The sequence below is a fragment of the Acanthisitta chloris genome, unplaced genomic scaffold (genome assembly GCF_000695815.1).
Source record: "Acanthisitta chloris isolate BGI_N310 unplaced genomic scaffold, ASM69581v1 scaffold13430, whole genome shotgun sequence".
In the NCBI taxonomy this organism is placed as follows: Eukaryota; Metazoa; Chordata; class Aves; order Passeriformes; family Acanthisittidae; genus Acanthisitta; species Acanthisitta chloris.
Genome location: NW_008651189.1, coordinates 315 through 13,120, shown reverse-complemented (window position 1 = coordinate 13,120; position 12,806 = coordinate 315). Strand labels below are relative to the sequence as shown.

Genomic DNA, 12,806 nt, shown 5'->3' with positions numbered 1-12,806 from the left:
AAGTTCTTCGCTGTTAGGGTGGTCAAGCACTGGAATAGATTGCCCAGGGAGGTGGTAGAGTCACCATCCCTGGATGTGCTTAAGAGGCATCTGGATGGATATTGTTTAGGGGTTACAGCAGAGTGGCAGGTTAATTGCTGGACTTTATCTTAGAGGTCTCTTCCAGCCTTGATGATTTTACTATCATGCAATGTGTGCCAGCAGAGGGATGGTAGGATGGGAATAAAGCAGTGGCTGATAAGCATGACAAAACAGGAAAAGAAAACAAAAAACCAACAGTAAATTACAAGGTCAAATCATTTTATTTCAAGCCCTGCAGAAGCACTTCTATCCCTTGAGTTGACAGTAAGTTCTCTTCTGCAAGTGCTGATTCTCAAAGGCACAGAAAAATGGCTACCCAACTGTGATGCACCAGAGAGGTAGGCAGATCTTCTCAAAGCCCAAGCACCCACATCTCAAGTTGGATGCTACCTGCTTGCAGAAAAAGAGATGCCTATGTCCCATCTGTTTTTGTGGAGGTAGGATTCCTTTGGTCCTGTAAGTTGGGGTGGAGTAGGAAACATCTTTAGGTCAGCTCTGGGAACACATAAATTATTAGGTTGCAATACTTAAAGATTACCCTTTGATTCAAAGAGCTCAGTGTCCCTTCAGCTTTTGGCTTGAGTCACAGGAAACAAGTTGGCACGTACTCCACCTGGGCTAAGCAGAGAGTACTGTCTGCAACCACAGGTCCTCTTCAAAAGGGAGAATGTATTGCACTCCTGTATCAGGCTGGATGGTCTTGACTGTGTTTTGGGTAAGACGGCACCACCTTGAGCTCTGCTTGACCTGATTTCCAAGTGTAAGTGTGCTGTGATTTCTGTTTTGTCTCCTGTCCCCTCAGCTTGCAGAGAAAAATCTTCCCTACAACAAGGCTTAGAGATGATAAACAAGAACGGCAATTTGAAATGCTGATCCTCACCCTTGGGCGAGGCACAGTGGTATGAGGAGGAAGAGCTCCTTGCAGGAGAGTCATTTGGTCAGCAGGGAGAATTCTTGAGTGCAATCACATTGTCCAGCAGACATAAATAAGAGCAATCAGCAACCCCATGGCCACAGCAAGGGCAGCATTCTTGCGATTCTCCTTACGAAGCACACTCAGTTCTTTCTCTGGGAAACAAACAAAAGCTTTGCCTGTGAAGGTTCTTCATGTTGCAGCTACAACTCTGTTCAAAACTGTCTTAAAAGCACAAAGCTACCTTGGCCACAGGCAACAATTTTGGGAGCAGAGTATGCAAAGCTGCCAATTATAAGATGTGCTGAACAGGAAGTAAACTAGCAGGAAGCCTTTCATTTGCTAACTCTCATTCTGACACTCTGTCGCTGTGCTTGGGAATACTTCAGTGCTAGACCAGTTCCTCTTTGCAAATGACATTGCTGTAGGCCTCTACTAAGGACAGACTGTGTCATTAGAATAATTGCTTGTTCCCTAAGAGAATGAAAGTGACAGAGGGCAGAGAGCTATTTCTGCTGTCTTCTAGATGTAACAGCCTGGTAGCTTTTCCTAGCACTTAAATTTACTTAATACAACTGTGTGCACCTTTGAATGTCTGGGTTTCCTTGTGCCTTAGAAGCATGAGTGCAGAACAGGTCTGACTCTGGACACTCATTCTGTTGGGGTCTGAAGCTTTTTAGAGACAGATCACTTTCCCTTGCCTTGGTTTACAGAAGCAGCAGCACAGATGCAGGAAGTGTGCACTGCAAGTATGAAGTCCTGCTGATGGCCAGTTCTGTTCCATTCCCTGTACCAAAGACAGGAACCCGCCCTTGCTAGTTTTGTTCCACAGTACATTGGTGGGTGGTGCAGGCAAGCAGTGAGACCTACAGCATTACACAGTGCAGGGCCAAACAGCAGTAATTGTTTGGCAGGGCAAAGCTGGGTGCCAACTGGCTCCAGGGCCAGACTGCTTTTACTGCTCAATTCAGCTGCAGTGACTGCACAGGTTCCTGCCTCTGTATTGTGCACAAGCAGCCTCCAGCAGTTCCCAAACTGGTGTTGGTATGAAAAGAGACTTTTAGCTGCCCCCATCCTTCACATAATACAAGCATTCTCATGCAACCTGCTTGACTCTGCAAGGCCACAGAGGAGGCAACAGGCAAGAGGTCACATAACCCTGTGCACAGCAGTGCCAGCTTAAACTGACTGAGCAATGCCATTGTCAGCAACTGCACTTCATGGCCTCAAGTGTGTCAGCTAGAATAAGTAAAGATTTAATCAGGCCCAGAGCCGTGGTCTAAAAAGACTGTGTGCACATGCACTGTCTGTTCTGTTCCAGGAGGAGCAGCCATCACCATTAGGTGAGGCTGTTGCTGCTGTTGAGCTGCCTGTCAGACTGCTCTGCTGCTGCTAGCAGTGATGACTGACTGCTGGTAAAAGGGTGGCAGCAATGTGCAGAGTCTTCTGCTGTCTCAAGCGGTACACCCTTAGGGAACAGCTTTGGATCTATTTAAAGTAACTGTTAGTCTTCTGGAAACAGTCCTTTAACCTGAGTTATAATTACAGATTTTCTGGCCATACCCCAGCTTTCAGTGCTCCAGGCCTAAAAGAGCACTTGTGCCTTTTTCCTTTGTGTGAGCTCTGGTCCTTCCACTGCTGCAGAGTACTGTCAAGCATGGAACACACTGATCAACACCAGGAGCCTGAAGACATGCAAAGCAGAGTTCCTGATGGAATGGAAGTGCTGTCAAGTGTGTGGTAGCTCAGAGGGACTCTCATTTTAACCATCTACAGCAGGATGTGCAGCAAGGAAACACCCTGGCTCTCTAGAATTGCAGGTAGTACAGCAGTGTGAATCTGTGTGCTCATGTGCCAACTGGCCCTAGAAACTGATGCAGTGAGAACCTTCCCCAAGGAAAGTATACTTCACTACAGCTTGCTTAGCAAGCCTCTATTAAAAAATAATAAAAAAATAAAAAGGGGACGAGAGATGGTAAAAGCTACTCAATCCAATCTGTTAGCTATGATTATCTAAAGACTGGTAATTTAGGGTATGTGAAGGGGATGCTTTCCCCCTTCATTAGCTGATGCTTATTTTATTCCCTATGGTAGCATAGCTCAAGCAGGAGGATGCAGACACTATGCTATGTTTCCCTGAGTCTAGCTCCCTTTGGTTGAACCTGAATTCAAAGGCAGAAGTCAGAGGTGGCAGGAGCTTGAAGATGAAGCTAAGCTGCAGAGCTGATCCCATCCAGCCTGGGGGACCATTTTTAATGAAGCTCTTACCATAGTTGTCAGCTTTGGTCATTAGTAAGTCTCTCTCTCTCTCCAGTGACTTTCTGTAATGAGAAGAGGAGTTCATTACCTGCAAGGCACAACACAGCCTAATTCTGTGCTTACATGATGGAAGACTGACTGTCCTACTGCTGGAGACATTTGCTCACAGAATAAGCCCCTCACCCTTCACTGTGGAGAGGTGTCAGTTTAGAAACACCCAGTTGTGCAAGAGAAGAGATGCAGCATTTTAGATTTTTTTCCTTCCCCCAAACCCCTTATCTCTCCTTTCAGGACAGTGTCAGCGTAGGCAAACAACTGGAAAGGGAACTGCCTGTCAAGAGTCCTCTAATCAGTTCCCTTAGGTGGGGTAGGAAGTTCTGACACAGCTATGGGATGGAGCAGGGTCCCTACATGCTCTCTGGATCCTGCCCCTCAGCACATCTGGCTTAGTGCTGGAACAGCAATTCTCACCAACTGAAGCTAGGATCCCTCTGCCAGAGGCATCCAATTTATACCAGTTGGTGAACTTAAGGAAACAAGCTGAATTCAAGCCCAGTAGCAACCAGTTAAACAATGACTGAAGACTCATGATAACAACAGTACAGACTAAGTCAGGCCAACTCAGCCCTTGTCTTAAACTGCACAAGATGATTAATTAATATACAGTTTAAAATATAAATGCAAAACAAAATTCCTGAAAGCAGCAGCATTTCCATTATGGCAGTGAGGATGTGGTCTCTCCTTTCAGACTGTGCACATAAATAAACATGCACTAAGAAATTATCTCCTGGTTCAGAGAAGGCAGTTGTTGTTCCCCTTGGGGCAGAGCAGGAACCTGTAGAAGAAAGAGATCCAAATCTATGTGTACAGCTGGTTAAGCAAGGGGATGGCAAGAAAGCAAGCTACATCAGAGCAGCAGGAGAGGAAAGGGCTCTTAAAGACAACTAGGGAAAGGCAATGTGGAGAACAGCCAGGAGGAAGTGAGAAGACATTTACCGACATGACATGGGTGCTACTTAGAAACTTGCCTTGTGAAGCAAGTCAAAGGAAGCAGCTTTGAGAATGAGACATGAAACCATGACAACTGAACTTCAAAGTGGGAAAGCAGAGCTCTCCTTTGTGTACTACACACTGAATCGATGATTTTGATCGTGGTACCTTCCTCCAGGGTTTTTCAAATGGTCTGGAATAGGGCAAGGGAATTTCTGTTTCTATCTCGATACAAGCTGTAAAATTCAGAAAAGGCCCCAGGATGCCCTATTCCTAATTCTTTGCTTTAGGCCCCATATTTCAGAGAGAAACCATCATATATTCCATCCTGTCTAGTTATCACAACTGTAGGTTTGGTTGTTGGCCACCTAAGTACTAGATAAAGAATACAGACAACAAGCAAGAAGAATTTAGGCCTAGAAAAGGACTGTTGAGATGAGGACCTGAAGAGATGAGGGACAGGAAGAGACAGGACCCTGTGTAAATATGGATGGGGATATAAAACCCCAGTGAAGGAAGGGGAGGGAGTGCAAAGGAGTTTAACAAAGAAGTTACTGAGGTTGATAAGTATCAGGACATGGAGACATCATCACTGCTAGGATCATTTCTAACAGGGTTCAGTACTGTAGAGCCAATATGAGGATCAACAGGACCACTCTCTGGGCCTATGATTGAGCCTCCCATGCTTTTTTGTTAGGAGCAAAGCAGGAGGATGCTGGTGACTGAAAGAATGTGCTCAAGAAGAGAGATGTGAGAATCAGCTAGGAGATTTAGGATCTCTTGCTTCACACTTAAGAGAAACAGCAGGTTCTGCCTGTGTCTGCTACAAAATCCAGGCCAAAGGCATTGCTTAAGTCCCAGCTCTAGAAGCCAACAGTTGCCTCTACAGCAGTGACAGTTTTCAGGGGTAGTGTCCCTCTTAGCTTTCCCAAGAAAAGCCATTGTGTTGACGCATCCCTGCATCCAGATACATGTGCAACACAGGCACAGATGATTCCCTTCAGCCCCTTTTGCAGTTCCATCTCAGCCTGGTTTGGCCCTGAGCAGCAGTTTCTGCCCATCTTCCCTGACTGAACTCGGGCACCTTTGGCAAGGCTTGTGCAGCAAACCTTTGCCAGACTCCTGGAGCTGTTTCCTTGCAGGTCAGGAGCCAGCTCTGCAAATCATCTGGAAAGTTTTGGGCACTGCTTGTCTGGCTGTGGTGCAGGCAGGAGTCAGGCTCTCAATAAGGAGAAAGCTCTCTCGATATATCACTGAACTTCTCACACTGGCAAGTTCCCCAGACAAGTTCCAAGTAGGGGGAAGAGAGCCTTGTCATAGGGAATCACAGGTTCCCACCCCTGCAAGAGCCCTTGCTCAGTACTACAGCAGGATGACAGCTAGCTGAAGTGTACAGCTATAGCTGTGAAAGGAGGTGATCATCAATACCTTCCTTCAGGGCTGAGCTTCTCCCTGCGCAGCTTAAGATCCACCTCTTCCATGCTCTGTCTGCAGCGTGCCAGCTTCTCTTCCAGTCCGTCGATCTGAAAAACACCACACCAGTCAGTCATTTCCTCTCCCAACTAACATGGATCCATTCCCACTCAGACGAGAAAGGTGGCAGCACAGCCACTCCACCCTCCTCCTCCTCCTCAAATCAAGGGAGGAATTCCAGCTCCGTGCAGAGATCACAAAGAGCCCATCACCTCTCAGGTGAGCCTGTATTATACCCCTGGCAACTGTGACATTGTAATCCCAAACACAGCCAAGCCAGTCCTGACACTGTCAATTGTGTCAGCACTGTGTGCCAGCACCTTTTTGCCAAAATCTGACCCTGTTCCAGCCTGTTCTAGTTTCTTTGCATGTGAGTCCACAAGCAAAGATGTAACCCAAGGCACCTTTAAGCAATTAAGAGAATAAAAAGAGAGAGACTGGCCTAGGCTGAAGCCTGAGGGCCAAGGTCTTGATTTAGCTCTGTAAATGGATGCAAAGTTCATGGGATGTGACTACAAAGCACCCTCAGCGGTCTGACTGGATGAAGAGTGGATAAAGTAAAAAGAAACATTGATACCTACTGTCTCTTTTGCCTAATTAAGTGTTCAACAGCAACAGCTCAAGAGAGCATTCACCACCACCTCCACATCTTCAACCTGCACCAAGTTTTGGCAGCAGCATGTTTCCATGCAGAAAACACTGGTCCTTGTGCCTCCTCATGAAGTTTCTTAACAACCACCCTCACCCCCTCTGTGTCCTCCTGTGGAGGGGAGCAAGTGTGGCTAAGCACAGGAGGTCTGATCTACTTGTGTGCAAAGAGATTGCCCAGGAGGGAATTCTGCCACGGACAACAGTTCTGGGAATCAGTTCTCTCTTCTGGTTGGCAACCAGAGCATAGACACCTTTAGGAAAACTCTGTCTTTCAAGCTTGCTTCCAGCAGGGAGGTAGCAGGACTAATCAGATAATATGAATACAACAACCTATCCTGAAAGAAAACAAGCTCGGCTGCCCTGAGGTGGCAGTGACCTCTCTTTTCAGCTTAGTGCAGCACTCCTGCTGTGCCTGGTTCTCAGGCAAGGCCAAGGTTGGATAGATGGCTGGCAGCACGGGATCTCTGTGGTGGGAGCCTTCATACATCAGACACTAAGAGGCAGCACAGTCTCGGGTAAAGTACTGAGGTGGAATGAGCTGTCTGGACATCAGCCTCAGAAGTGGCCCAGAGCACAAACACTCCCCTGAACAGTGATAAGGGAAACAAAATCAAAGCCATCCCTAATTATTGCTTCTTTGGGGATCAGCTCCGTCCTAAGCTCATTAGCAATCTCACACCTAGCCAGGGCAAGCATTATAAACAAGCGGGATGGGAGAAAGAGGCCTGATCTAAAGGAAAGAACAAAGCAGACCGTGAAAAGGAGTTTAGCCAGTCAGTTCAGTGGTCTCACTGCCAGGAGCACAGCTGAGCTGGGGAGGGGACACATATAACAAAGCTCAAGTAAATCTCTGATTTATCAGACAACAATTTAAAAGTCACAGATTATTAGGCAATTCTGCCAAGGCTGCTGAGATGCCAAGTTCCCCACAGGCACAGCTTCCCCTGAGTCCAAAAGGGGAGCACCAAGGCACATCACCTGATCCCAGAGTACAGGGAATGGCACTTCTATGTTTGGCCATGCTTAGGTTTGCCTGGATGGGGACACAGATATTTTTGAATCATGTTAGCTGAAAATGCACTCCATCAGGGCAAAGATAATTGTCCTCCATATCCAACTGTGCCAATTAAGAATGTTAACTCCAGCTGCTCATCACAATGCCATGCACTACAGCTCAGTCAGTATGACTGCACTGCCCCAGTCTGCTTCAGGGCCAAGGGCTTCCCCCTGGTCAGCTCTGACCACACTTACCAGCAAGTCAATTTAACGGCAGAGTGCAATGGAGTGGAGATGAGGTGTCCATCCAGCTCAGTTTAAGGACCACCATCTCCCTCATCAGTTCCTACCATTTGCAAATGATTGCCTCTGCTTCCTTAGCTGCTGGAAACCCTCACATACACACAGACCAAGAGATGCTTCAGCCATGTGTTACATGGCTCATCCCTAGCCAGTAAACTTACTACAATGTGCCATGCCTTCTCAGGAAATACATTTTAAAATAATGTTAAATTATGCAGTTTAATGAGTGCTTTGGTCAGTCAGCTGCCAACCCCACCACTAAAGTTACCCATGTCACTGCATTCCTATCCTCTCCTCCACAACTGCTCCTCCTGCTCAGTTTGCAGTTGCTCTCACTAGTGCATCCTCTGCCCATACTTCCCTCATTTCACAAGACTTAACAAGAGGATATTCCACCCAACTCTGTCAATGCTTTTACTTTCTGCTGACTAAAAATCTCCAGATTCCACATACTACTTTAAAAGTTTCAACTGGTTTTACTGCTCTTAAATCAAAACCAAAGTTTGGGTCCCCTGCTGGAGAGCAATAATTTGCTAATAAACCACATGCCCTAGAACTGCACCATCAGCTTTGCTGAGCTGGGGGCACGAGGGACAGAAAATAATCAGGGAAAAAAAAAAGCAAGGAAGGGGGAACAGACTGCTGAATGAACAAAATACTTTTCCTCCAGAATTCTCACTATTTCTTTTCGTCCGGCTAGGGGGAATTAGGGGTTATAAGAAAGACAAGAGTGAGGATTCACAGATGTTATCCACTCACTGTGCCTCAGTTTCCCCACTTATAAATTAGGACAATACTATCTGCCTCAGACAGATAGCATGCTTCTGCAAGAAGCCTCAGACACCGACCCTAGAGTATGACCAGAGCTTGGTATGTCAATGCCATTGCCTTGCTTGGGATTTGGGATCTGTTCCACCAAGCCAAGAGTCTCTCTGCAGCTCAGCCATCCAGTAACTCTTCACTGCAGGGAAAAGGAAAGACAGAAATAGAAAATAAGCACAGGGAAAAATCAGAGTAATGCCTGGGAATTACTGATTACGCTCTGGGCTGCTGAGGAAACTCCCAGGGGGCCTGTAGCCTCTAAAACTGTAGCACAAGAAAATCTGTAGAGCTTTGGCATAATTCCCTGCTGCAGCTCTTCAGGAGAGCAATCCTAGAAGCAGGTGTTTACCTGAGCTTGCAGAAGATGGAAAGCCTTCCCTCCTACTAACTAATACATGAGAAGGCTAGATGGGGTATGTGCCTAGGCATACCGGAAGCCTGCAGGAAAACAGAGCCAAGCTCACTTAGCTGAACCATCCCTGATCCTTGCAGCTCACACTACCATATCTTTTCAGTGGCACTCTCAGCACAGTGCCTCAGAAGCTGGAAAGACAAACCTTGTAGCTCTCCTTTGCATGAAGAGTATCCTCTGCAACAGAGCTGAAATGCAGCAGGCACGAATCTCACATGACAAGTCCTCAGGTTCACATGGATAGCAGCAGGGACACAGGACTTCACTAACAGCAACATCTTTAAGTAGTGTCAGTTAAAAGGGGCAAGTGAAACAGGTGCTTCACATCCAGGCAGCTGCCCCTTCCAAAGCTCCTCAAGAGACACTCCAGAAAGTCAAGTCCCAGCAGCCTTGGATGCACACAGGGGTCTAAGACCAGATGCCTCCGTTGCTTCACAGGTATGAGAAGGCATTGAGCTATTTTTGTTGAATACTGGCAACACTTGCTCACAATCTGGAAACCTTTTTACACCAGAGAGACCTAGAAAGGATTTTAATCCAAACAGACTAAGATGCTTATTGCAAATCTCATTTGTTGGGACCATCTTGGGCAGGGAGCCCGAAATGGCTCACATAAAGGCAGAGACAAAGGGAAGAGAGAAAAAGCAGCAGCTTTGCTTACAGAGTTGAGTTGGTTCCCGTTTAATACATTTCATAATGAATTAATAAAAGCTTTTCTTCCAGTAGAAAGGCTAAAAGCACATTTCAAGAACTGGCATACACCCTCTGCTTTTATGAATTCCCTAATTAAGATACTGGCAAGGAGCCATATCACACATACGTCGACATCCAACAGCATTAGGTAATGAGGTTTTCATCTTCTGACCCTCATAAAACAGATCAAAGCCAACTGAAGAGGTGGGGGCAAAGAAAAAAAATCCCTTCCCTGAGCAGTCTTTACATGCCTTGTCACCTGCCAGCACACTTGAGCTGCTCCTTTCACAGAAGAATTAATGGTTCCTGGATCCACAAATTTGGCTGGATTATTAAAATCAATCCAGCAGAGACAAGTTTTGCTTAAATTTAAGAGTTAACCTGCAGTTCGTGGACACAATTCCATTTTCACCACACTCCTGGAATCATTTTGCATGGTGGCACAGATGCTGTGCTCTGAGCACACTTGAAAATATTTACCAAATAAGCTACTACAGAGCAGAAGATGATCCACCAGCAAAGTTTAAGATCAATCCTGCAGAACTAAAGGAGAAAGGGCTGGATCCTACCTGTATCTTCTCCTTCAGCCTTGCAGAGACTATCCCGTTAGCACATCCTGTCTCAGCTAAGACCAGTGGCTTTGCAGGACAGAACACAGAGGTGACCACAGGGCACGTGACCCACAGCTTTCATGAAAAATTCTCTAAGAACAGCTCTGCTGAGTAAAAACTGTGTTGGCATTTTCCCTATTCTTTATCCTCTTGCACAGACCTATCAGCCACTGCCCTGTCAGAAGCAGGAACACACCTAACAACACTTTATCTGAACACACACCTGACATTGCAGCTTCAGTGCTGCCCAAATCCAGGGTGTTCTCTGCATTTAATAACCCCAATTTCTTGCTTCCATATTTTATTTTCAGTTGCTGAGCCACAAGTGTATTTTTAAGGGCAAGGAGTTTCACAGCACACCACAGGTTATGGGAAGAACCAAACCCCTCTGTTTGTTCTGTGCTTGTCAGCTGCTAGTTTCATTTGATATCCCTAATTCTGTACAGACAGTGAATGTTCATTCTCTCTTAAAGTTACAAATAGCATGCAGAGGATATAGACCTATACTGGGTCCCCTTGCAGTCATATTTTCAAGCTTAAAAGGAACTGGAATGCTTAGTAGTTTCTTGCATACATGTTATCCATGCCTTTAATCATTCCTTGTCAGTCTCCAGTTCATTCCATTTTCACTATTTAGCTACAAAATGGACCAGTCTTCCCAGTGAGTTTCTTCAAGGAAGTTCTGTGCAGCTCAGCACTGTCAATACGGCTGTCTGTCTAGAGCACCATATGAAAGAAAGTCACATTAGTTTAAAGCATCAAAACGTTATGGAGATGCATTTTTATCAGTTTAAACAAGATCATATCAACTGCACATGCAATTTGTAAGTGCAAGCTAATCTGCTAAGTGTCCATATAGAAAACTGCATTCATTTAGCATCATTACTTCAATTAGACAAGTATGACTCTGCCTAGATGAGGCCTTTCAAACCTACCCATGCATCATGTCATATTAAGACTCATCTGAAAAGTTTTCTTTACAATCATAACAGCTCAGAAAATAATACTGAAGTTTAAATTATGAAATCAATATTTAGGTTTTCATGCATTCTGACACCTGAAACACAGCCTTCTCTTCCTCTAGCTTTAAGGGATTTTGTTTTCTTCCTCCTTAACTTCCACTCAGTACCTTTCTCATCACTGGAAGTGGAAAGAATTTTAGTAGTGTCATTGCACTGAGAGGTTTTCACCTGTAACATACCAAAAAAAGAGTAATTCTACAATCCTTTCAAAACTAGTGTGTTCCATCATGACTTCTAAAAAAACCACAAACCAACAAACAGAACTAAAGCTACTAATGTCTCTCAAATACTCTGCAAAGAATTTTCTGTGGCAGCTAAGATCAGTCCCTTTTCATTCTGTGACCAGCAGGTCCCTGAGAGGCACATCCATTTTACCACCTCTTTTTGCAAGGCAAACCTTAACATCTCAATGCTCCTAGTCTGTCACACCTCAAACAACCACCACCAAAACATCATTTCAACTCTCCCTGCTAGGCTCACCAAAGGGAAGCTTGGACAGGTAGCACACTCTCCTCTGGACTCCCTTTGGTGGATATATCTAGGTTAGAGTGCCCAGAAATGCCACAGAATCACAGAATTCTAGGGGTTGGAATGGACCTTACACATCATGTAGTCTCAACCCCCTGCCATGGGCAGGGACACCTCGCACCAGACCAGGCTGCTCAAGGCTTCATCCAACCTGGCTTTGAACTCTGCCAGGGTTGGGGCAGCCACTACCTCCCTGGGCAACCTGTGCCAGTGTCTCACCACACTCACAGGAAAAAACTTTTTACTAATATCAAACCTAAATCTCCCCTCCTTCAACTTGAACCTGTTACTCCTTGTCCTGTCACTGTCTATTTCTCTAATAAAAGTCAAACCAGCGAAACTCACCAGAAAACTACCACAACCTGAACCCCCACTGGTATGACACAGTAGGACACTCACCTTTATGTTACTGGCTGATGACACATGTATGACAAGCCCCAAGTTCTTTTCCTGGGCCTTTCTACTCTGGTTATCTTGGCCTGTTGTGCATATGCTCACCCGAAAAGCTTCAGGACAGAGGTGACCAGGGAGATTCACTGGATTGATTCTGCCTCATTTCAGCCATTTGTGCAGAACATTCAGGCTTTTGCTATCCCCAAAGTAGCCACAACCCTCAGACCTGAACTAAGGGCTCTCCACTGCCTCCCTCAAGCCAGTCCATATAGCACTGCTCAGTGCGGGAATCACAAAATTTTAGGGGCTGGAATGGACCTTACAGATCATCTAGTCCCAACTCCCTCCTGCCACGGGCAGAGACACCTCTCCACTAGACCAGGTTGCTCAAAGCTTCATCCAACCTGGCTTTGAACACTGCCAGGGTTGGGGCATCTACTACCTCCCTGGGCAACTAGTGCCAGAGCCAGAATGTTAAAGAGACCTGAACAAACACGACTCAGCCTGTTAACACAAACATCAAGCTTAAACAAAGCTTACCAGCAGCCCTCCTGACACTCAGGAGACTACCAGAGGATTAGAAAACACCCAAGTGCAACAATACAAACGCAGCTTTAGAAGCGAGGCACACTCCTAAAACAGTCGCCCCCCTGCCACTC

General features: G+C 45.9%; 1 protein-coding gene across 1 annotated transcript; it reads right to left on the bottom strand.

Moving 5' to 3' along the window:
• Positions 1-504: 504 nt before the first annotated feature.
• Positions 505-12,260, bottom strand: CCDC167 (coiled-coil domain containing 167; the record flags this gene model as incomplete). The annotated part of the gene is made up of 4 exons (XM_009072179.1): positions 505-1,149; positions 3,263-3,315; positions 5,672-5,766; positions 12,154-12,260. Coding segments are annotated over 4 exons (359 nt in total), but the record flags the coding sequence as incomplete, so codon positions are not given.
• Positions 12,261-12,806: the final 546 nt, after the last annotated feature.